This window comes from Cupressus sempervirens, chromosome 8, assembly GCF_028749045.1.
Source record: "Cupressus sempervirens isolate cs-2001-9-10 chromosome 8, ASM2874904v1, whole genome shotgun sequence".
Classification (NCBI taxonomy): domain Eukaryota; kingdom Viridiplantae; phylum Streptophyta; class Pinopsida; order Cupressales; family Cupressaceae; genus Cupressus; species Cupressus sempervirens.
In genome coordinates this window covers 239,510,822-239,538,236 of record NC_143125.1, presented here as the reverse complement: position 1 = coordinate 239,538,236, position 27,415 = coordinate 239,510,822, and the positions used below count along the sequence as shown (strand labels likewise).

At 33.0% G+C, this 27,415-nt stretch overlaps 1 protein-coding gene across 1 annotated transcript in view; it reads right to left on the bottom strand.

The window, feature by feature from the left end:
• The window catches only part of LOC149542395 (DExH-box ATP-dependent RNA helicase DExH6-like), a 108,924-nt gene that overhangs the window by 48,419 nt on the left and 33,090 nt on the right, over positions 1-27,415 (bottom strand). The window contains exon 2 of the mRNA XM_089797335.1: positions 27,013-27,103. Coding sequence (XP_089653461.1) covers positions 27,013-27,103 — 91 coding nt within the window. The remainder of the gene's footprint in view (positions 1-27,012; positions 27,104-27,415) is intronic.

Below are 27,415 nucleotides of genomic sequence, written 5' to 3'. Positions count from 1 at the left end.
TGGAAGTAACCCGATATGAATCGGCAATAGTAGTAAGAGAAGCCCAATCTGAATCATGACTGCAACTTGTATACATACATATCTGTACACATATACATCTGCATATAATCATATGTGTATATATATATATATGACTGCAACTTGTATACATACGTATCTGTACACATATACATCTGCATATAATCATATGTGTACGTATATATATATATATATATATATATATATATATATATATACCAAAGCATAATAGATTTAGATACTCAGTATTACTTTGACTGATGCTAAACTTCAACACTCCCTCTTTCGCAAGGGAGAAGTAATAAAGAATCCAGATATTAGAATATCTACACAATACATTATTTGACACTACCACTCCAAGAAATAGAGAGTCGTCAAATAACATAAATCACCATGTTATGAACACTATCATAACATAAATTATGATCTCTAATTGTCTGAAACGATATCTAGAGTAATCATAATGCATTTGTTATTCATGACTACCAGAATGTCCGGACCAACAGTCATAATAACAAGCCTATCATTTGTAAGATCGTCACCTTACAAAGATTACCTTTTGAATATATATGTCCATGAAAGATCATCACCTTTCATTTCATATCTGAAGCAACAATCATATAAGCGTAAACACATATGAATTGAAATTAAATTCAAAGTTCAAAATTACAATTTAATCATACCAAGTTTTTCTCTAAAGTATACCAACTTCAGTTTAGCAAGAGGCTTGGTAAAAATATCAATTTTTTGTTCATTAGTCTTGATGTACTCCAGTTTGATGATATCTCGATCTACCATATCCCTAATGTAGTGATAAGGAATTTCAATATGCTTGGACCGATTGTGAAAAACTAGATTAGCTAGAAGTTTGATACAACTCTGATTATCACAATGAATGATACTATACTTCAAAGGTTTCTAAACATATCAAATAAGAGCTTTCGTAACCATACAGCTTCTCTAGCTCCTAAGGAAGAGGCTATGTATTCGGCTTTAGTAGACCTCAATGCAACTGAGGACTATTTCTTGTTGAACCAGGAAATCATTCCAGATCCAAAACTGAAGCAACATCCTGGAGTACTCTTACGCTTAGTAGAACTGCCTGCCCAATCTGAATCTGAAAAACCATGAAGATTAATCTCAACTTCATCATATTTAACTCCCATGCCAATAGTTCCTCTTAGATATCTTACGATATGTTTAGTTGCCACAAGGTGAATCTTCTTCGAAGTAACCATGAACTGACTCAAGGTGTTAGTAGCATAACATATGTCAGGACGGGTATTCACTAAATACATCAACGAACCAATGATCTGTCTGTAGAGAGTAGGATCAGCAGATTCAGATTTATCCATGTCATCCTTGAGTTTATGTTGATTAAATTCCATAGGAGTAGAAGTTGGTTTGCAGTCCATCATTCCAAACTTTGTTAGAATATCAATAGTCTATTTTCCTTGATTTAGAGAGATGTAGTTTCCCTTTTGCCAAACTTCCAATCCTAGAAAGTAGTGAAGAAGACCTAAGTCTTTCATGTCAAATTCAGTTGTCAATTCTTGTTTGCATTTTCTTATCAGATGTTCTTCACTTGTAATTAATAAGTCATCAACATATAACACAATAATCGTGTCATTTCCATCTATTTTGAAATATAGGTTGGGATCAACTTCATTCTTAGAATACCCTAGCTTTGTAAGATAATTGTCTATTGTTTCGTACCACACTCTGGGAGCTTGTTTGAGCCCATATAGTGCTTTCTTACACATGAGTATTCTTGTTGTGAGTAATAAAGTCCTTCTGGTTGCTCAATATACACTTCTTCAATTTCACCATTTAGAAAAGTTGTCTTAACATCCATTTGATGGACTTTTCATCCTTTAGATGCTACAATGGCCAAGATGGTTCTAACTAATGTATATCTTGCAACCGGAGTAAAGGATTCCTCATAATCGATAGCTTCCTTCTGTGAAAAACCTCGTGCTATGAATCTTGCCTTGTATTTCTCAATGTTGTCGTCGGGTGCATGCTTGATTTTGTACAGCCATTTGGAAGAAACTACTGATTTGTTTTTAAGTTTGGGTACAACATCCCATACATCATTTTTTAATATTGAATTGTATTCTTCAATCATAGCTCCTTTCCAAGGTTGACTTGATAAGGCTTCTTTAGTGCTAGAAGGTTATGATTTGATAAGTTATGTTACTAATGAAATGTAACAAGACTGAGTTCTTGTTTTCTTGCTTTCTTTTAATACTTCATCAGGTTCAACATGATTTTCTTCTATGAATTCTCTGGCCCAAAGTGGTCTCTTTTTATTGTTGTTATTTTCAACATTTTCAGAAGTAGGTACAGGAGATGAAGGAGATTTAGCATCATTCTCCCTCTCATTCTCTACCGGGTGATTTTCACTTGTTTCGGTGGTAGGTTCTGTGAATGGATCATCATTATTTTTAGAAAGATTGAAGGCAATGTCTTCTTCAAATTTAACATCCTTGCTGATTTCAATTGTTTTCTGTCCTGGAATATAGATCTTGGAAACTTTGGAATTTTCATTGTACCCAATGAGAATTCTTTTCTTCCCAAATGTTTCTAGCTTTGTTCTCTTCTCTTTAGGAATGTGAACATAGACTAGACACCCAAATATCCTTAGGTGAATCACATCTGGTTTGATGCCTGTAAATACTTCTTTTGGAGTGGTATTTTCTAATACTGGGTGCGAGCATCGCTTTTGAATGAAAACTACAGTGTTAGATGCCTCAGCCCAGAATGATGTATGAAGGTTTTGATCATGCATCATAGCTTTGGCTAATTCGACAATTGATCTATTCTTACGTTCTGCAACTCCATTTTGTTGAGGATTATAAGTTACAAAAAACACCCTCTTAATCCCAACAGTAATGCAATAATGCAAAACTCTTCAAAAATTTCAAAGATGTGCTCACCTCCATTATCTGATCTTAAAATTTTAATTTTCTTTCCTGACTAATTTTTTACTAGGGCTTTGAATTCTTTGAATTTTGCGAGTACTTCACTAGATTCCTTTTGTTTTAGGAAATAGATCCAACTTCTCCTAGAATAATCATCAATGAAAATTACATAATAGAGACACCCATTTAGAGAGGGTATATACATAGGACCACATAGGTCAATATGAATGAGTTCAAGTATTGCTTTTGATTTATGAACACTCATGGGGAAGGATTGCTTGATATTTTTGCCTAAGGCACATCTTTTGCACACACCTAAGTGATCTAATTTTAGATTAGGTAATCCTTTGACAATTTTTCCTATAGATGACAATGCTTGGACATGTAGGTGACCAAATCTCCTATGACAGATTTTTGTAGACTTTGAAATTTCTTGACTTAGTGCAAAATTTTGTTGATTACAAAGTCTATATAAACTCCCACCGCTAACTCCAATAGAGATAGCTTTCTTGATGTTAGCATTTTTAGGCCAAGACAGAACTTTGTCTTCTTGAAAGGCAATTATATATCCTTGATCAGAAAGGCCAGATATAGAGACAAGGTTTCTTTTAATTCTAGGTAAATATAAAACATTGTTAAGTTGAAGAGTAATACCTAAATTTAGATGAATGGAGTAAGACCAATACCTTTAATTGGATGAGTGGAGTTATATCCGATGGTTACCTTTTCAAAATTGTTCTAAGAAGCTTTTGAATTTGTCTCTAAAACCTGTTATATGTCAAGATGCTCCATTGTCTATGATCCAAGTGTTTTTGTTTGAGTTCAACTCACTAAAGAGTGTTGGATAAAATGCATGATTTTCTTCTACTTCCTCCTTTTCTTCTTTGATTTCTGCTAGTGTAGCTTGAATTCTTTTCCGTTGGGGATAGACATTATGAGAGTGACCAATTTTGTCCCATTTAAAACATCTCACTTTTGACCAATCTCTTTTCTTATATGGTTTGTTGGATTCTCCCTTATTTTGATTGAATTTTCCTTTCCTGTTGGAGCTTACTTGAAGTGCATGAATTTTTCTTCCTCTTGATTTAAGCTTATCCCCCTTGAGACTAATCTTGATTCCTCTTGAATGCATTCATTCTTGAGTAATTCAAATTTATGAAGCTCAGGTCGAGAGCTTAGTCCTCGAATAGAAGTTTCCCAAGATAGAGGGAAATTTAAAACATCTCACTTTTGACCAATCTCTTTTCTTATATGGTTTGTTGGATTCTCTCTTATTTCGATTGAATTTTCCTTTCCTATTGGAGCTTACTTGAAGTGCATGAATTGTTCTTCCTCTTGATTTAAGCTTATCCCCCTTGAGACTAATCTTGATTCCTCTTGAGTGCATTCATTCTTGAGTAATTCAAATTTATGAAGCTCAGGTCGAGAGCTTAGTCCTCGAATAGAAGTTTCCCAAGACAGAGGGAAACCCCTTAGGACAATCATGGTAAGTTCTTTTTCATCAACTTGACTTCCAATTGTAGCAAGTTGATCTTTTAGTTCAGAGATTCTTAGAAAATAGGATGTGATAGTTTCCCCATTGTTCATTTTTATGTATAATAAATCCTGTTTTAAAGTCAGCAACCTGCTAGTATTATTAATTTCAAAGGTGTTCTTGATAGTGGAGAACATTTAAAATGCTGTAGAAAGGCTGGAAATAGACAGGAGAATATGATCCTTAACGGAGTCTATAATTATTTTCATGGCTTTATTGTTATGCCTTTTCAACGTTGTTTTGTCTGGATCATTTCCCGGAATAGTTTTATTTGATTCTACATACTTTTCTAATTCCATTTCTCTTAGAATTATCATGACACGAATTTTGCATGAAGAAAAGTTTGATGCCCCCTAACCTTATGCGGTTGACCATTTTGATTTTGAAAGAAAATGAAATTCAAAAATGGTTAAGTCAGAAATTTTATATATATGAGTTCTGAATAAAATTTCTTATCAGAATAGCTTTGATACCATGTTAGTTTTATAGGATCTCTGATAGAAAGAATATCAGATTAAATCGGACTTTAATTACTTCTTATTGTTTGTGTGCAGCAGGTGTGTACCTTCGGAATGCTTCAATGTGCTTTGTCTGGAATACTAAATGCTGACTGGAATGAATTTAATAATCTGCAATATTACTCTGCTGATACTGGGACTACAAGTATGTTATGTATTGATATTGCCTTGTCCACCAATGAGAGTTAATACTTATACAAAGTGAAGGGTCATGTCCCCGTAAGGGCATGAATCTACGTGGCCAAAGGCCACATAGGGTCATGACCCTATGTGGTCATACCCATTAGTAATTATAATCAACCAGCAATCAAACTAATCATGCCCAATAAGAAATGTCCGATATTACCTTGAACATCACTTAATACATATCGATGGCAATGTAGTTTGGAGCCCGATCACTGATCGGAGATAACAAATGTTATAATATCAATATGGAAGTAACCCAATATGAATCGGCAACAGCAGTAAGAGAAGCCCGATCTGAATCATGGCTATGTAACTTGTATACATACATATCTGTACATATATACGTATGCATAAAATCATATGTGTATGTATATACGTGTGTGTGTGTGTGTGTGTGTGTGTGTGTGTGTGTGTGTGTGTGTGTGTGTGTGTGTACCGAAGCCTAATAAATTCAGATACTCAGTATTACTTTGACTGATGCTAAACTTCAACAATCTATTCCTTATTCATAATGTGCAATAGCTCAATCCCAGCACTACACTATACTATTAAGAAATAATCTGATATTAATACAAACAGCCTCATGGGGGGCATCTTTGTGTTACTATGCTCTATACCAATCTAGCATCGAACCTACGGTGTCAAGCAAAAACTAGTCTCTGTGTTGCCCATCAAGGTCCAAAAGGTCCTTGTCCCCAAGAAGCGGGGCATGGGGGGCATCTTTGTGTTACTATGCTCTATACCAATCTAGCATCGAACCTACGGTGTCAAGCAAAAACTAGTCTCTGTATTGCCCATCAAGGTCCAAAAGCTTGCAGAGATCTATGGAGCAAGCGATATCCACAACGATTTCTATGAAGAAGGCCATGTCTTGAACACCTCCCAAGTCTTCTTCTCAAACCACTCTTCTTGCTAGAGTTTAAACCAATTATCCAAGTCTCGTCGTGAGTCATGTAGGGGACGCATCTCCGTGTTACTATGCTCTATACCAATCTAGTATCAAACCTACAATGTCAAGCAAAAACTAAAGTCTCTCTATTGCCCATCAAGGTCCAAAAGCTTGTAGAGATCTATGGAGCAAACGATATCCACAACAAGTTCAATGAAGATGGCCATGTCTTGAACACCTCCCAAGTCTTCTTCTCCGACCACTCTTCTTGCTAGAGTTAAAACCAATTATTCAAGTCTCACCGAAAGTTATGTGGAGGACGTGTCTCAATGTTACTATGCTATATACCAATCTAGTATTAAACCTACAATGTCAAGCAAAAAGTAGAGTCTCTCTATTGCCATCAAGGTCCAAACACTTGTAGAAATCTATGGAGAAAAGGATATCCACAACAAGTTCTGCAAAGATGGCCATGTCTTGAACAACTCCCAAATATTCTTCTCAGACCACTCTTCTTGCTAGAGTTAAAAGTAATTATCCAAGTCTCATCGCGAATCATGTGGATACCCCAAGTCAGTCAGTCGAGCCACCTCCAATGAGTTAAATAAATTATTATTATTTTGATCCATGATAATAAAGATTATATTGATTTTGAGAAATTAAAATAGCCTATAGGGATTTCAAGACCCAAAACAAAAGCCCTAAACAAACAATCAATCATGAGAGCCCTAATTAGACCAACGTCATTGAAAAGCCAGAACAGTCCATTGACCTCTCCAAGCCTACATCCATTGTCAAATAACACATAGCTAGAGAGACCCAACACTATCAACTCAAGGAGGTGCAAGAACATGCAGTTGAGTGACTAACTCCTTATTGCAATCTTTCAGGGTTTTCCCTTTTGTGACTTTCAACAACCCACCCAAGATTGCACTAGACCAAAAGAAAGAAAAATCCACCCAAAATAAAACAAGAGAGTTGTACGATCTTTGAACAAGTGACTAGCCTATAATCGGACTCTCCATAGAGATAAAAACCTACACATGCAAAGGCCTTGAACCAAAATGTGATAAAAAAGAAGAGAACCCACAAAAAGCTTACCCTATATTTACTTGCTTTGGAATGTTGAAGAAAGCTCCTATCCACTCCTAATTTTCAACATGCTCCATATAATGCAATTTTTCAAGGAAAATGCATTTGCATTATGCTTTTACTCTATATCATCTAGCTTTGAAACTGCAATGTCAGGAAAAAACTAGGGTCACTCTATTGTTGCATCAAGGTCCAAAGGCTTGTAGAGATCTATGGCACAAGGGATACCCACACCGAGCTCTATGAAGATGACCATGTCCTCAACACCTCCCAAGTATTATTCTCAGACCACTATTCTTGCTAGAGTTCAAAATAGTAATCAAGGACTGTGCAGCAGCCAAACGGGCAGTAAAAAAAAAAAATTTAAATAAGTCTTTTACCTTCTTTTTTCTTACATATCTTTTTTCTTATTACCCTAAAAGGTGTCTTATTTGCTTGTTATGAGAAGAAGAGAGGAAAAGTTAGAGAAAGCAAGAAAAACAAGAGGTCATTTGTTTGCAATCAGCATGGAAAAAGAGCTAGAAAGCTTCCACAAATCGCATTCGGACAACATAATACTTGCATTGAGAGCATGAAGGAGTCCATAGCAGCTGTTCCAAGACTTCTCAACTCATTAGAAAGAGGTAAACGATTACTTTTGTTAGTTTTTTAGGTATGTTTATGAATTTTTCATTTTGTTGAAAAATTTTAACTTTCCAAATCTTGAATATTTTCTATTAAAATATAAATTGCATACTTCAATGAGAGAAGTAGAACAATAGCCAACTCTAGATTCTTTTTAGAAAAAACTGTAATCATGTATTTACAATTTTTTCTTTAAAAATGTAGGGTTTGCCGATTTTCCCATATTCTTTGTTTGAAATTTGTAATTTTCCAACAAAAAACATAAAATGCATTAATGTAGAGTTTGCTGATTTTTTCTATTAATTTATAACTTTATAAAATACATAGCATAAATGGTATTTTGTTTGTAAAATTGTCTTATTTGCAGTAGACTCACATTTTGGAAACAATAATTCTCCCAAAAGGTAAGAAGGATGAGGCTTGGAAATATTCTAAAGAGCTTTTGAGTAGAACAAGAAATCAAAAAAAGTATGTTTTGCAAAGAAATTAATCACGGTAGCATCAATAGATTTAAATACCATATTGTTGACATACATGACAATGATACTGAGTCGTGTAAGAGGCAGTTTATTTCGGTTATGTTTGGTTAGAAACATTTGAACGAGGAGAGAAAACTAAGAAGAGGCAATTGGAAGAATTAAATGCTATTGGTTCTCATTCATCTGCATCTACAAGCACATCCGCATCCATATCCACATCCATAGTCTATGTTAAAGAGGGTTCTTCCAAGCCTCCCTTTCATCCTAGTGCCAGTGCTTCTGTTTCTGGTCCTCCTAGTTGCATTGTTACCCTTGATCCTAGGTGTTTAGAGATTGAAGTTGGACAATTGTTTTTGTGTCTCACAGTACTCCTGGTGCAAACCCTCACTTGAGAGCATAGTTTGATGCAAGGAGGTTCTATGTTGCTCCAAGAAAACAAATATGCAAGTTTTGATACTATTGCAACATTCTATTTATTGCAGCCAGGTAATCCTTTTTTATTTAATTGCTTGGAGTTTAAAATTAAATTTAAGATTTGTAGTTTGAAATGTTAATGTTTGATAGCTTTAGTTGGATAAACTATAGTGCAAATATACATATTATATATATGTGTAAGATATTATATTATATTTTACATATATATACTAAATATATGAGATATTTATTTATCATTATATTAATTAAATACTAATGAATAGACATATCCCGTGAAGGGACATGTCTATCCATACTTCATCCTATATTAATGAGATGACTGCCATTTGCAAAGCATATACCAAAATGGCAATGCAACTATATTTGCAATGATCTCTATAAAAATAACATGGTATCAGAGCCAGGTTGCAAATGCAGAAAAGGGATGAAAATATAGAGATTATAATTTTCTAAAGAATTTTATGAAAATATTTTAAAGAGAAATTATATAAGCAAATTCTACCCACCAAGAAGTCTTTCTTTGATATTTACCTCCAAGGTGGACGGATCAGACTGTAGTGATGTATCCAAAAGTTGTAAGTAGTTCATGTCATGACTATTTGTCGAGACGTATCGTATTGGGGTCCAATAGCCTGTCATCAAATAAACAGACAAAAGGAAGAATGGAAGTAATCTTGGTCATGGAAAAAAGAAATAAAATTTTGTTAGTGAATTCTAAATGGACTAGGCCTGGTCGACTATGATGGTAGTCGCTTAGAGACTATGTTGTTGCAGTCCATATTATCTCTACGATGCAGTAGATTTGACTACATTTGTAAGTTTGAACTATTGAATAAGCAAGAACCTGCAGTGTAGAGATGTGATACAAGCCAAATCTAAGAGATTCCATATGGATGCTAGTGCTACCTCCATCAACACAATAGTAAACTACCAATCATTTCGAAACCACAAATCATTGTATATAATTATATGTAGACTAATAAGCGCAGGAAGTGAGAAAGGGATAAAGGATCAAATAATGAAATTGAAGAGTGGAAAACATAATAAGGAAATACATATAGGATATGTTTTGCCTAACTATGTAAAGGCTTGAATATTGATTTGTTTGATTCATTATCGAAACCTATTTTCCTCATTGCATGATTAATAACCATTTACACTAGCGCACAAAAGAATGAATGAAGACAAGTAAATAGTAATGTGGTTATCAAAGAGAAATAGAGTGAAGTTAAGGAACTTATTGGATATTGGAAAAGGAATATCGAGTCCATCATTTATCTGGATCATTTATTCGATTGGTCTTAAGGATGTTATTTATGATTATTGGCACAAATGTTGAACAAATTTTTATTTTTTTTAAATGTTGGAGGAATCAGTCAATGGGTAAGAAGAGTTTGGGTAGTGACTCAGATTGGTCAACATCCAAGACCATTGCACAATATAATAAACTATAAACTACTACCTGTAATATGAGCCACAACAGGAATATAGTGATATGTGATTGTCATGCAATGGAGAAGGGAATCCATGGTAATAGTTACTTATCTTGAATACAATGACTTAATAGAAAGAGTCATTAGGAGGGCACTATCTTTTGATTACATAAGATAAGTGTTCTCTTTTTAGTACAATATCTAAGTATTGTATTTCTAATATTGTAAATCTCTCTTATTTATTTTTAAACATGTTATAAGAGTTTTTTTGTCTTGATCTTCTCTCGAGAATGTTATTGTAGGAAAAAGGGAAGAATGATTTCTGACTCAAAGGAAAATTGAGATTCAGAGGGAGCTTGACATTTCATTAGATATAACCTTGAAAGAGAGGGAGCAAATAGAGGATATGGTTTCGTCAAACTTCAGTGATCTCGGACGTATTGACTGAGAGGGAATAGATCATGTTGAGTGGGATTCTCCAATGAACAATAAATTGTAAACAGTTAAGAGGACTTCAATTTATGAATATTGTTCATAACTATATGGGCCTATCCCTTGTCTACATCATGAGGAAGTGATGACTTCCAAATGATTATCACTTGTATTTACAGAAGTTATTGTAAGGTGACGATTTTACAATAACTTCATTCAAATGTCAAATGAGTCGACATTCAAATGTCGAAAGAGTTGACATTCAAATATCAAATGAGTTGACATTCAAGAAACTAAAATGTCAAATGAGTTGACTTTCAAATGTCAAATGAGTTGATATTCAAGAAACTAAAATGTCAAATGAGTTGGCATTTGCCAAATGAGTTGGCATTCAATAGACTGGGAAGTCAAATGGGTTGACATTACAAAAACCATTTTTACGTTGAGGTAATATAGTATTCATATTGTGTTTGAATCGTGTTTATCCTCCCTAGCTAAGAGGGAGTGTTAATGTTTGGTAGCTTTAGATGGATAAAATATTGTGCAAATATACATATTATATATAAGTGTGAGATATAATATATACATTAAATATATGAGATATTTATTTGTCATTATATTAATTAAATACTAATGAATAGACATTTCCCATGAAGAGACATGTCTATCCATACTTCATCCTATATTAGAAAGATGGCTGCTATTTGGAAAGCATATACCAAAATGGCAATGCAACTACATTTCCAGTAATCTCTAGAAAAATAACATGAACTATTCTTTGTATATTAATAATATATTTGTCATAGGTCTCCTTACTAGCAAAGCATTATAGATGTAACAATTTGTGGGGTAAAAGACTATTGATATTGAGTTAAGTGGTGCCTTCTTGTTAGAAAAGGTTAATGATATTAAAGTTGAGCTAGAGGGTCACCAAGAGTCTTGGAGTCAAAAGGGTTGCACCATCATGAAAAATGGTTAGACAGACATAAGAAATAGGACACTCCTAAATTTTCTTGTTTCCTGCGCAAGTGGTTGATCATTCTACTTGCCTAAAAGTATTGAATAATTTATATTATGATTTATTGATCCTAACAAGGTCAAAGATTCATAGATCAAAGATCCTGATAAGGTCAAGTTTGTGAAGGCTAGACTAAAGGGTCATGCAAAGACCTAGTGGCAAGAGATTCAATTGGAGCAAAATATAAGAGGAAAGGAGAAAATCACAAGATGGGATCGAATGGTGGATAAATTGAAGCGCTCATCCATTCCTGTTGATTATGAGCTTGCATTGATGAAGAAAATGCAAGGGTTGAAGCAAGCGGAAGATCTGTTCAAGAGTATACAAAAGAGTTCTACCAAGTTCTCATCCAAAAAGGCCATGCAGAAATTGACAAGGAGAAAGTTGTTTGTTACCTTAAGGGGTTGAGGCCAAATGTTCATGAAGAATTGAGTCTAGTCTGAATAAGCAATATTGAGGAGACATACCAGTTTTCCCTAAGGGTAGAGGAAAAGCTTAACAAGAAGTTTCAAAGTAGGGAAAGCAGAAGACGTCATGGTGGAAGATCTGGTGGATAGTCTTATGGAGGTCGAAATGAAGCTCAAAGAAGAAGAAGGATGAGGCCAACAACAACAATCAGAACTAGTGGCGAAATAATTTCAATTGTTTCCATTATCAGAATAATAGAGAACAGAGAGGAAGAGGAAGAGAACGAGGATCAAGAAGAGGAGGCTTCTGTGGAACATGTTTTCACTATGGAGAACAAGGTCTAGAGCATTTGGATGTCCTCAACACCAAGCAAGGGTAGATAGGAGAATTGAAGGTAAGGCTAGGGTTGCACATGTGAATAAAGATGTCAAATCATTATTGTGAAGATGTTGAACGACAATAAGTTCTAGTTAACAAAAAAGTCTTGATAAGTGGTGAGAATGAACGTGATCAAAGGAGGAACTTGTTTGGCACCAAGTGCAAGTGTGAGGATAAGTGTTGTGATGTGATTATTGATGGCGAAAGTGCAAGTGTGAGGATAAGTGTTCTGATGTGATTATTGATGGCGAAAGCACTGACAATTTGGTATCAAAAGGAGACGATCACTAAGTTAAAGCTCAAGAGGCAGAAACACCCACACCCATACCGTATTGCCTAGGCACAGGATGACCACAAGGTCATGATCAATAAGTAGTGCTTAGTGAAATTCAAAATTGGAAGCTAGCATGATGAGGTACTATGTAATATACTACCCATGGATGCATGTCATATGTTATTGTGTGGGCCATGGTAGTTTAATAGGCATGTTGTGCATGATGGTCATGTGAATACCTATTCCTTGACAAAGGATGGAGTGTGACATAAGCTATAGCCATTGAAGGACATAGAAGAAAGGGTATGTAGCAATGCCAGAATAAGTTTTGTTTATGGAAGAAAGTTCTTAGAGTGTATGACGGATGAGCATGTGTTTTTCTATAATTCCAAAAAATGGTAAAGAAGTAGAAGAGGTACTTGCAAAAGTTTTTGATTTGTTGAACGAATTTCCAGATATTGTATCTGATAATGTGCCAGATGGATTACCACCAATGAGGAAACTCAATCACCAAATGGACTTGATTCCAAGAGCCAATTTGCTAAATAAAGCATTACATGGAATGACACCAACCAAAAGTGAAGAGTTGAACAGACAAGTACTGGAGTTGTTGCAGAAAGGGTTAATTCAAGAAATTCGTACTAACAATATTAGCACCAAAGAAGAATGGAAAATAGAAGATGTGTATAGATTCTAGGGCTATCAACAATACAACAATCAAGTAAAGGTTTCCATTTCGCGTATGGATGATATTATGGATTGTTTGAGTAGAGTTGTGTATTTCGTAAAGATAGATCTGAAGAATGGATATTATCAAATACGGATTAGAGGAGATGAATGGGAGACTGCCTTCAAAACCAAGGAGTGATGGTATGAGTGGTCAATCATGCCTTTTGCACTAACCAATGCACCAAGCACTTTCATAAGGCTCATGAATGAGATATTAAAATATTTTTTGGGTAAGTTTTTCATTGTTTAACTAGATGATATTTTATTTAGTGGAGTTGATTCCTTCTGGCAACACTGCTTTTCTCTCACTTGAAACCTTTCTCAGCTGATCAAATTCTATTGGTGGCAGACCCAAATTATCCAAGGATTTTCCAAGACCACAACTTTATGCCATTTTTGACTTCTGTTGTCAAATAATCTCTAGCATATGTCCCCTACTACTATTGGAGAAGGTTTTTAGTTGCTTCAACCTCCATTGCTTTAAAAACTACCCAAGAATCTTCTCGAACTTGGCTGCTCAATCCTCATAGATGTCCCATGTCAAGTAGTCACAAATAAGAGGAATATACTCTTACATAAAATTCATATTCTTGAGCCCCCTGGCACATCATGAGATGTTAGAATACTAGAATGTCACACGTTCCCTAAACGCTTATTCTCTAGAATGTGACCCTAATTACTATTAAGTTCTTGAGCTATTTGTTAAACAAGCTTGGCTCCCAAAGATTTATTTTGGACCCTTAGTTGCCTTAATCTAACACCACCCCTTTCTTTGAATTGACTAGTTTTCTCCCAAGCAATCAGTGTTATCCTATCCTTTTTATAATTTATTATTTGTATCTTTTATTATTGTTACATTATAATATTAGTATACATTAAAATAATAATTATAGTTAATAGTATTATTATATTATAATAATACCTTTAATAAATATTATTATGACATTATATTATTATATAATCATTTAATAGTATAATATTTATATGTAGTATTATTATATAGTATATTTTACTAAATTATAGTATAAAATATTTAAATTACAATAGAACATTAAAATAATAATATACCGACGATGCCTTGCACTTTACCTCCAAGAGGGCACCCAGCTCCACAATCATACCCTACAGTCATTGCTATCTCAGTGTCATACCTCTAATCAGCTCATCACTGCCTTTTTCTCCCCCTTGTCTCTAGTGCAAGGTGTTAAAAGGCAGTCCAGTATCACTCACTCCAAATCTGTGAGACATTGCACCCGTCTTTCCAGGCAGCAACACTCCTCTAGTAGTTCTCAGAGACAATCCAAGGCTTGTGATCACTCGCAATTATACCCTTCTGTGGTCGATTTCCTTTTGCCAAGGAAGGACCCCTAGTTCTTGCCTTGGCTTTTCTGCTCTTGCCTCTCGCTTTTTCTCGGATACCATTTAGTGCTCTTGCTTTTGTCACCTCTCTTGTTTGTATGCACCCAGTCCGATAGACCCTTTGTGGTCTTTCGTTGTACAATAGTAATATTATCTTATCTTATAGTAATTTATTGTTTCAGTAGTATATTATTACAACATTAAAAATTAATATAATATGTACATGTAGTATATTATATTAATTTACAATAGAATATTAATATAATAGTTATAATATTATTTTAGTATAATATTATAACGGTGTTAATTATTAATATAACATGTATATATATATATATATATATAGGAACATGTATGTATATAAATATATAAATATAAATATGGTGTTACTCTATAATTATCTAATTCTTATATATGATAATACTAGCAATTGCACCTAAAAAAGGTGCAATTTTAGCCGATAACAAAATATATTTAGTATTAATAGGAATGTGTATCTCTCTTATTTCCAAGTAAAGATTTCATGAAAACCAAGATATATTGCATCATTTGGAAATATTTATTATAATTCAAATAATAAATTGTGATATGTCCACACATTTGCACAGTTTGAATCCAATGGTTTGTTCAACTTACACCCTATATTATATCTCTCAATTTTTTATAGTGACGACGTTGGAGAGGCTTCCAAAATTATTTTTATATAATCTCAACTAATTTACTGAAGTGGAATAAACTATCAATGTCACCTTTTCTTTGTCTTCTTTGATTGTCTTCTTTGTCTTCTCTAATTGTCTTCTTTATCTTCTCCACTTCCTCTTCTTCCTCTTCCTCTTCCTTGTCCTCTCATCCTTCTCCCTCCTCCTCCTCCTCCTCCTTCCCTTCTCCTTCTTCATCTACTCCTCCTCTTCCTCTTCTTCATGGTCTCCTTTGCCTCCTCTTCCTCTTCTTCACGGTCTCCTTCGCCTCCTCCTCATCCTCATCTTCTTCCTCTTCATCTTCTTCCTCTCCCTTGCCTTCCCCCTCCTCCTCCTCTTTTTCCTCTTCCTCTCCCTTGCATTCCTCCTCTTTGTTTACGTATTATGTCTCTTGTGTTTTGTCATCAAGATTATGTTGAATTATTTTTTAACATAATCTAGTTTATCTATTATCCAAATAGTACCATCTACTATTGTTTATTTGTTATAGTGCTTAATATAGTATTAAAATTATATTTTTGGTCGTTTAGTAATTTTTTCATTATATTTATTGAGTTATTTAAACTTATTTAACTTTTATAATACTTATATGAAAATTTCGTTACGTGTTGGAAATTATTTTTATTAATTTTGATTTTTCTGTAAATTAAATATGATTATAATCTATTAGTAATTAGTATTCTTGCTACTCTTCTAACATAGATTTATATTAATTTTCATGGTTTATTTTTTTACATTTAACTATTGAACTTCTCGTTTTGCATTTTCAAATTAGATAACTATGGATAAGATGCATAAGTCTGATGTAGAAATTTACCACAATTTTTTTTTAATATTTTTATAGTCTTGAAATGGTAATTAAATCATTAGTTTTATATATTTTTATACTTTTGAAATGGAGATCGATTTTATTTGTCAATTTGATTTTATATTTTAATATTCTAGTTTTGCATTTTCAAATTAGATAAATATGTATAAGATGCATAAGTCTAATGTAGAAACTTATCACAATTTTTATTTTATTTTTGTATATTTTTATAGTCTTGAAATGGCGATTAAATGATTAGTTTTATATATTTTTATACTTTTGAAATGGTGATTGATTTTATTTGTCAATTTGATATTATATTTTAATAATTGTTTAATTAATTAAACTATAATTTTGATTAAATTTTGCTTGTTAGATTATTCATGTTTTTTTTATTTATATACGTTAATTTCTTATTTAGGTTTTTTATTTAATCTTTTTATAATATTTTAAGATTTGAAATGAATATAAATTAAAACTATTTTTGATCATGCCTTTCATTGCTTTTTACCTATTGTCATGCCAAATATTTTTAAACTTCCTTATATGCCTCTATTTTCTCACATTTTACATATTTATGTATTGTGGTGTAAATCCTATTAAATTTTACATATATGTGCATTTAATAATATTAAGTAAAAATAGTTAAAAGAATACAATGAATCCTTATTAATTTATTCCGATTATAAGTTATCCACTCTACAATAAATATAATTAAAATATAAGATTTGATAACATAACTTTTATATTTAAAAATATTCGCTGTATTAAAAACTTACATTTATAAAAAGAATGTAGTTAAGATGCACAAAATCAATAAATATAAAATGCATCTTTCTTGGCCAATTAAGAAAAGAGGAAATAAAATTAAAAGAATAAAATAAATCTATATTATTAATTTATTTAACTTATCATTTACCTTCTATAAATTCGTATTCATTATAAAAATAAATCTATGCCCACCATTTATATTATCAATTATATTAATATATAAACAAAAACTTGAAATAACCAACCCAAAGATTCCTGCAACTAACACTCAGATATAGGAAATTCCATAGACATTTCTCAAACTTAAACTACGTTTTTTCATTTTATTAGTTCCTGCCCATGGCAGGAATACTTATGCATTCATGTCAATGCAAATATGACATTAACACTAACCAATCAAAGCAAAGAATTTAAAAGATTCTATGAAATTTCAAATGTTTATATCTTTTTCTAATTTTTCATTATTTTATAAATCACATTTTTCATCCATTCTATTGGTCCGTACTATTTTTGGTGGGGGAGAAAATTAATTTTCTTCAACAAAAAATACAAATATTTTCTAACAACTTCATCTTGCATTAATGAATGTATTAATTACAACTTTATCTTTTTCACATTTGTGACAAGATGATAAGATTTTATTTTTCAATCATTTTATCTTCCACCTCACACAACATGTCTAATCAATATTAATTATCACAATCTATTAAATATTTTTAATTTCTTATTTTAAATATATTTATTATTAGTTTTACATTGATGTTTATTTTTTACTATTTGATATAACTTGTTCCTAAAACTTCATGTAATGCATAAGTTCAAATTATACTTCTACATATATATAACTAATAAATATGTCTTTTTAATATAATTTCAAAGGTTATAACTTTGTATTTGAATTTCTAATTTTTTTTTAAACTTTGCTTTTTTAATAAAAGTAGTTAAATTATTACTATTATTTTATTTTTATAAAAATAAATTAAACAATATTATTTTTTAATTATATTTTATAATAGTGTTTGTAATATGTATAATTGATAAGTGTTACAATTTATAAATTATATCATTTATTATTATTAATATTTTTTTTTAAAACAAATTATCATTTAGTTTAAATACATTTAAAACTTAAATATATATTTTAATACTAAATTAATAATTATATTTTATTTTGACTATTTGTTTTATTAAGAAAAATAATTATATTTAATATTCTCTCTCTCACAGACACACAACTTATGTTGGTATCACTTTATCTTATTATTTTATCTCTCTTCCTCTTCCTCTATATTATCTATCTTTTTTTCCTCTGCATATATGTTTATGTTGTTATTGTTGTATACTATTATTTATCTCTATCCACATCTCTATCCTACTTTTTGTCCAGTGCTAATGATTAAAAATAATGTGAGTTCCATTTGATAATCAAGATGAGAATAATACATAGTTGGGGGAGTTTTTCCAACTACTTATGGTTCTCTAGTAGCATGCATGGTATGCTTAAGCATATAATGTGATACTCGAAATGCTTCATCACTTCTTCATGTTCTATAATTCAAATATTGGTATGGATATCTTTCCTCATTGCACATAATTTAAGTTGTCAATGTAGAAGGTGCAAATTTGCCTAAAGCATATGTATTGATCGTAGTATGATATTAAGTACTTAGTGCCATATTGGGGACTTTGGCCTCTTATTCTTAGGCTTAAATGCCCAAAGATATAATAATATAATACAAGAACAACAACAAAATATGAGCCATCCTATTAGATCACAAGCACATTTCTAGGACGAGAATTTAACAACAAAATATGAGCAATCCTATCAGATCACAAGTGCATTTCTAGGCAAAAATTAATGCATTCACAATGTTAATTTAGATTCTCACTCATCTACACCTCTACAACCATTATGCATTAGGCAGGAACTATGACGCATTGCATCTCTTGTTTTCAAATTTCGTATTTCAAATCACCAACACTGCAAAATAAGCTTTTCATTGAATTAAGTGAAGTTACAGAGGAAAGGGTGATGTAGGACACTTTCCTACGCTTTTATAGGCTTGAAGGAAAAAGTCAAAGAAAAAATAAACGTTACAATTTTATTTTTTCTCATGATTGATAAAAATCTTTGCGTATAAAAAACACTAATGTAAAACTTGCCTCCCATTAGTATTTTGCAATTTCGATTTCTCCATATCTTTGAACTTTATCCTGTCCATTTATTTGACAGGTGTTGCCAAGTTGGACAATATGGTGGATAGGAGAGTTCAATGTGAAAGATGAATAACTTTTCAGAGAATTGTGCAACCAGAAACATAAATTGTCTGCCAATGAATTTTCTAGCTAAGATAGCACAGTTTTCAGTCGATATGTTGCCACATAACTTAGCCTATCAGCTAATTATATATTATAATAATAACACAACATTATAATGATAATAATACTAAATATCAAAGATTTAAAAGTCAATAGAGGTTTGCTTTTGCTCTTCACGAATACAGAGGTCGTGCCAAAAGGTGCAAATTTGGAATCATGATGAAAACATGTGACTTACCTGTGAAAAGATCCCTACAAATGTAGATTAGACCATGCTATGTAATCTAGTGAACTATGCATTGGTGAGAGCCAAACAATGTACCAATAATTGGCCAATTGGTTTTGTATAAAAGTCAATTTATCGACCGTATAGTCCCATCACATGCTATGGCTATGTATTCAAGGTTAGAAATCTGAGCAAAGCCTAAAATTAGAAGGGTTTAAACCCTTATCTCTAACAATCAGAATGTGCGCTCCTCCATTTTCAACATCATAAAATCATCCCATCCCGTGTAATACAAGTGATTATTTGCATTTTGTTCGAAATCTGGGTGGGTATATAGTCCTGATCACTGGACTCCAGTTTCAGATAGATTTGGAACAATCAACATATCAAAATACTCTAGGAGCCTGGCCAGATTTTGATTATTACTGTTTTGTTGGAGATCCGAGTGGGTATATTCTAAAGACTGGACTTCTGGTTCAAACAGATTTGGAACAATATGCAAACGAATGCTTTAAATGCCCAGGCAGATCACAATTATTTCCATATTGTTGAAAATCTGGATATATATAATTCTGAACACAGTGCCTTCGGTTCAAATCAATTTGAAACAACAAATCAGAACACTCTGGCCAGACTATGATTATTTCTGTATTCTTAGGAATCTGGGCAAATTTATTCTGAACACAGGACCTCCTGTTCAAAACAATTTGACAAAAAAAAGATTTAGAAGTCAACAAAATAGCAGATAAACATATATTGCCAAAAAAACTTTGAATATTTGTGAATGCTGACTGCCCACTTCATTATCAGAGGCATTCAGCAAGTGTATCAGCAGCTTGGTCTGGTTTGGTCTTGGAAATGAACCAAAACAATCGATGAAATCATAGATTGTGGATAGAAGACCCAGCTCAAGACTTGTGTAGAATTTTTCACAAGCCAAAGGCACAAAAAGACAACTTTAGTCTGCAATCAATGGTTGAAGCCTTATATCAACCAAGAATTGTTATGTTCACACTTGCAGATTATCATAATTCATCAGGAAAATGGTCAAAAACATCAGTCAATGATTATATTCTAAGTTACCAAATTCCCCTGTTAGCAGTTGGAATCTGTTCTGGTTCTCCTCAAGGCTCCTATGGTACAAAACTGAAGACAAAAGAGAAACCCAGGCCAAACCCAGGTGAACCCACAACTTTTGAGTACCAAAAAACTTGACTATGCATGCCTTAAAAAATAATTTTGCACACAAAAAATCATAGTTGGAACACTCACCGAGTACTCGGCGACTTCGGCGACTTTCAAACACTCGCCAAGTTTTTAAGCTTGGCGAGTTGTTCCCGAAAAAATTTGCAAGAAAAGAAAACTTGGCCCAGGCAAAAAAATCACCGAGTAATTGGCGAGTTTTTTATTAAAACATGCGGTGACTATCAGAATTTAAAAACCCGCGCATTGTGACGGCAATATAGGGTAAAATTTTCATTTTTTTCCTATGTTGGTTTCATTTGTGTCCTCTAGAGGCTTGAGGTGTGGAGAGAAGAAGGTTTAGAGGCATTCTTAGCTGAGTGCAAGTGATTCAAGGCAGATTTGAGTGGATTTATAGAGGATTCTAACCAGTTTTAGAAGACAAATCTCTTTCCAAGTATGTTCTTTTTATCATAGTTGGAAAACTTTTTATAATTTTAAAAAATGTTTTATTGTTTTTGTTGTTGCTTGTAAATGAATTCAAATCATTTAAAAGCATTTTAAGTCTATGTTTGTTTGAATCATTTGAAGAAAATGTAAGATTTTCTAAAAACAAACCGTAGCTGTTCTAACTTTGTTTATTCATTTTTCCATAAATTTATGTGTAGGGCAACAGTTAAGCATTAATTAGGAATGACAAATCCACAGTAAGAGTGGACACAAACACCATGCTCATTTGGATATATAGGCACTCAGCCTAGAAATGCAAGAGATAAGGCATGACGGTATACCTATGACGCTCCAAATGATGTTGGGAAGGTTATATGCATTTAATGTGGAAAACTTATTTTTAGAGGCATAAACCGCTTCAAACACCACCTTGAAGACATAAAAAAACATAATTCAAATCCTTGTCTCAAGGTAACTAAAGAAGAAAAATGATTCATCAATGTCTTACTTGCAGCTGCTAAAGAGAAAAAATTGAATAGGGAGAGCGCGAAATTAGCTATGAGGGCAGCCATAGCTGAGTCTCAAGGAGCTCCTTTTGATATGCAAGAAGAAGAAGCACTTGTGAACATACCAAGATCTCTTCGTGGCCCACGGATCCGCAAACAAAATGCCTCTTTTGCCAGTTCCACTTCTACATTTCCTAGTTATTCATCAACATCAACATCAACATCAGGGATACGGAGTTATTTTGTGCCTAGGAACACAGCTGGATCACAACCATCATTAGAGGGCATTGGATGGTTCAAGGAGGTGGGCATTGGATGGTTCAAGGAGGTGCATGAGCAAACTGATATTGCAACAGCTGATTTTAGGTTTTTCAACAATATCTCAATGTATACAGCTGATGGCCTCTATTGGTTGAATTTGGTGAATGCAATTTCAATATCGGGCAACGAGTACAAGCCGCTTACTCGCAAGGATTTGAGTGGAAGGTTAGTATTTTACTATTTAGTGATTGTAAATAATTGTGATTCACTTCAGTTCATTGTTATATTTTAAATCTTAAATGTTATTTCCTATTTTTTACTAACACTTTATTACACCTAAATTTTGTAGGTTGCTTGACCATGCAGTTGGTAGGGCAAGAATATTGATAGAAGACCAAAAAAAAAAAAGTGGAAGAAATATGGCTGCGCCATTTTATCTGATGGGTGGACAAATGGAAGAAGTAGAACCATTATTAATTTCTTAGTTGTTTGCAAAGATGATGTGATGTTTTGGAAATCTATTGGCGCCTCCAACAAAGTGAAAAATGCACACACATTGGCTTTAATGTTGGAGAATGTTGTCATGAAGGTGGGAGTAGAGAATGTGGTGCAAATCATCACAGATAATGCAACAGCATATGTGGCAGCTAGTAAATTTAATTTTTTTTGTTCAATATGAATCATGAATGTAATGCTATGGTATTATTCAATTTAGATTTGATGCAAATATGGAAAGTTTGTAACTAATTATTGGTTTTTTACTAGTCTTTTAGGTAGAATCCTCCGAGAGAGGCATCCCACACTTTTTTGGTCACCTTATGCAGCACATGTCCTTGACCTTCTTTTGGAGGAAATAGGAAAACTTGATTGAGTGAGTCCAGTTGTGGAAGATGCTAGGCAAGTCGCCAAATATATCTATAATCACCCATGGGTTCTTAGTTTGATGAGAAAGACTACTAAAGGCAAAGATTTGGTTAGACCTGCTATGACAAGGTTTGCAACAGTATTCTTGACGTTGCAAATTATTCTCAACCACATATTGGCTCTGAAACAAATGTTTGTGTGTGCTGATTGGGTTGCTTCATCTTACTCAAAGAAGTCCGAAGGAGACATTGTGGCACGGATAGTCTTTGATGATAGTTTTTTTGCAAAGGCTAAGGAGATTGTGAAGGTAACTTCAAGAATCAAAACATTATATTTTTAATTGATTCAAGTTTCATTATTAATTCATAACTTACTATGTTATTAACTAATTTGTATTTTTCAAATTTCAAATGTAGATGTCTATGCCCCTAGTTAGAGTCTTGCGCATATGTGATGGGCAACAATCCCCAATGGGATATCTTTATGCGGCCATGGATAAGGCCAAAGAGGCTGTTAAAAATTACTATCATGCGAACAGACTCAGATTTGACCCCATTTGGGAAATAATTAATAAGAGGTGGAACAATATGCTCCACCAACCCATTCATGCAGCAAGCTACTTCCTCAACCCCAAATTCAAGTACTATGATTGTCCTTGAAGTTGAGATTTTACTAAGTCTTTATTTTACTTTACTTTTTATTAAAAATTACTATCATGTGAATAGACTTAGATTTGACCCCATTTGGAAAATAATTGATAGGAGATGGAACAATATGCTCCACCAACCCATTCATGCAGCAGGCTACTTCCTCAACCCCAAATCCAGGTACTATGATTGTCCTTGAAGTTGAGATTTTACTAAGACTTTATTTTACTTTACTTTTTTAGGTTGTGTACTAAGACTTGATATCATTTTCTATTTGTTTTAGGGCTGATGATTCCTACTCAGATCCTAACGGAGAGGTCATGTTAGATCTCTCTAAATACATTGACAGAATGATATCCAATGAAGTAGAGAGAGACCTTGTTGCGACCGAACAACAAGTCTATGTGGAATCGAGGGGTAATTTGTTCTCTTCTATGCTAGCAAAGAGAGCAAGATCTACTCAAACACCAGGTAAAGCGTCAAACTTTAAAACTTTTGCAAATTAATAAGTTGTGTTTTCTGATTATCTTTTTTCATTCCTTTATAACTTTTTATATTTTGTTTTGCAGATGCTTGGTGGGCAAGTTGGGGTGGCAATACCCCCAATTTAAAGAATTTTGCTCTCAAAGTCCTATGCCAACCTTGTAGCGCATCCCATTGTGAGCGCAATTGGAGCTTATTTGAGTCCATCCACACAAAGAAAAGAAACAAAATGACTCAAAAAGGGCTTAATGAACTTTTTTATGTGCACTATAATCTCAAGTTGCGCATAAAAAGGGCACAGAATTCTGCACTACCTGGTCCACTTAAACTGGAAGAGATAGATCCTTATTCTGATTGGACGGCACAGGAGCCAGGTCCATGGTTTTCACCGGATGAGACCGCTGATTTGGAGAGGCAGGCCATGGAAGGGGATGCTGGAACAAATTTTCATTTCACAATGGATGACTTTGAGGATGAGGATGATGATGATTCAAGCTCAGAGGACGAGGCATTACCAGTGCCACATACAGGAGGAGATACATCCTCTTCCAGGATGTCGAGCCAGTCAATAGGGATGTCGACAGCCATAGACTTCACAGTCACGCAACTCACGCCCTATCTCAGTGTGGGACACTTCTTCGAGGACTAGACCCCCTCGCTTTCCTGCTACTACAGCTGAAAGAGGAAGATGTGATTGTATTGATGTATTTAGACTTCTAGTATTTACTTCTAGTTTGACAGATTGAAACTATTTACTCTTTTGCTTCTCGCCATGAGCATCCCACATGAGAACGCAATTTTCAGATTGAAACTATTTACTCTTTTGCTTCTCACCATGAGCATCCCACATGAGAACGCAATTTTGTACCCACTATGCATCTATATATATCTAAACTCTACTCTCTTTTTTGTGTTCTCTTTAATTAACTAATTAGACACATCTTCTCATTAAATTTTGCAAAAAAAATGTATTTTTAATTAAATTTCAACGATTTTTTTAGGTTCTCGAGTTTTCCTGAGTTTTAAAAAAAAAATCGCGAAGTTTTTCCCAATTAAACTTTTGGGGGGCTTGGCGAGTTTTTCCCTTTGGCGAGTTTTCCAACTATGCAAAATATATCCTTTTGCAAATACATTTTACGTCTTTTGCAAATTGTGAATATGACACACGAGGCATTTAATAATAATTTTATTGGCAATTATGTATTTGAGTATCACACTTCTAACCTATTATATGTTTGAAAATGTGTAATGTCTATATATTTTTAATATATCTTATGTAAATGTGTATATGTATGTGTGTGAAAATATGCATGTGCACAAGTACCCCAACTTGAATCCAAAAATATTGTCAAAGCCGCGTAACAAAACCAGTATTAGAACCACAAATGGAAACTTAATTTTCTCAAAAATACAATTTTATGGGGGATAAATCAGTATTCTAAAAGTTTCACAATTTTTGCTTATTATAAAAATACATAAACACATGGTCCAGTATATATGCTTATTAAATTCAATCTCCTTGATTACTTACAATTTTAAGATATAGAAAATCTACAAACCTTATTTGATTTCAGTTGTGTCTCTTCCCATCCTAATACCTCACATAAAAGGTTTTCATATGATGAAATAATATTTAGGCATGAGATATATAATTAAATATGCAGAAAAAAGTAGAGATAACAAAAAGCCACTAGTTTTTCACTACATCCAATATATAAAACTTACAATAACTACTAGATTTACAATTAGCTTGTGACACTTGGACAACATCAGCATTAAATTTCCTCGCAATTGTTCAATTTTTGTAACTGAATATCCTAGTTAATTTTGCTCAAATACTTGCAGGAAAATATCACCAAGACTATATTTCAAGTATAAATCAAATACAAAGAAGTTTAAAAATAAATGAACAAACAAGGAAAAAAAATTTCTCTCTCTGTCAAAAATTATTTCCTATTGTTAGCATGCCATGCATCATGACAAAATATTTGTTGGAATTCACAAATAACAATCTTACAACCTCCACCCCCAATAGGTGGCTTGTATCAAGACCCCTTGACATCAAGTTGCTAACTTAGGACTCATATCCATAGCTTTGACCAAGCCAAGTCATTATCTTGACCCTACACATATAAACCTTCCCAAAACATTGTGTTCCACGTCTTGGCAACCTAGTGCAAAAATGGCTTAATAGCAAACATTCAATATTCAGTGTTCAAAGGAAACTACTACTTCCTACAAACTAGAGTACCTATTTTAAACAAATGTAGGCGAAGTTCACAAAAAGATATCAGATTTGTTCATTATTCCACTCAAAAAATTATTATATTGTTATATTGTTTTATAATTTTTAAATTTTCATGAAACTCTTTACAAGGGTAAAAATACCTTCAGTACCAAATAATTTTTTATATTTATATTTCTACATTTCAGTTAAAAATCTGACCAAAGCGAAAAAAAAATACTATATAATTAAAAAATAATTTAAGCATATATTGGCACCCATGTCCTTATCAGTGTCATAGAAAAAAGTATAAGACTATTGTTTTCTTCCTTATCCAATTATTAAAAATATTAGTTTACTAATCTTGTAATAAAGATTACATAACATTGAAAAATAAGATAAAATGACTTTCTTTTGTTTATAAGTGTTGCAAACATGTCAAATTAATTGCTTCTAGTTTTTTATTGACAGAGTTTTCTGCATCCATTTTGTCAGAGTAATATTCCTGTACTCTCTTCTTTGTTTAGAACATAACAACGTCAAAATCAATTGAGAATAAGAATGAATAATTGCTAAGTTCTCCAATAATGGAGTTGGCAACACCTTGATAAATACATCTTATTTTCCACAAACTATACTAGATCCCACATGGAAATAATAACATGGATTTAGTGAAATATAAGCTTCAAAATGTTAGACTAAACACATACATGAGCACACCATAATTACACATTTGTAACCCAAACATTCTCCATGACCTACTAAAATAAATGCCAATGGTATGCCTAAGTGATATGATATAAATAATTGTGAATAAATCATGACGTTCTGAAAGATACAAACCCGGAACTTCTGGATTTGAAACCCATTTTTTGGCTCACTAGATGCACCACTGCCCTTTCATGATTGCTCAGATTGTTTTCAAATGTAAGCACTGCAAAATAGCAATATGTAAGTTGGTGCATTAGCAAATAAGGTTTCCCTCAAGCACAAGTTTATTGGATTACAAATGTAAAGCTGAAACAAATTATAATCAAAAGAGACCAGAGATGCCTAAAATGGCTAAAGCCTCATCTTAATATTTGGAGTCCAAATTGCATTTATTAATTTTGAACATGCCAATTTTTACAAATATAAACTTCCATTGTCCCCAATTTTAATGACGTTGGCATACACAAAGATATCACAACATAAATTCAATAAAGTTCCCCATAAATTTAATGTCAGCATTAAAAACGTAGTTATA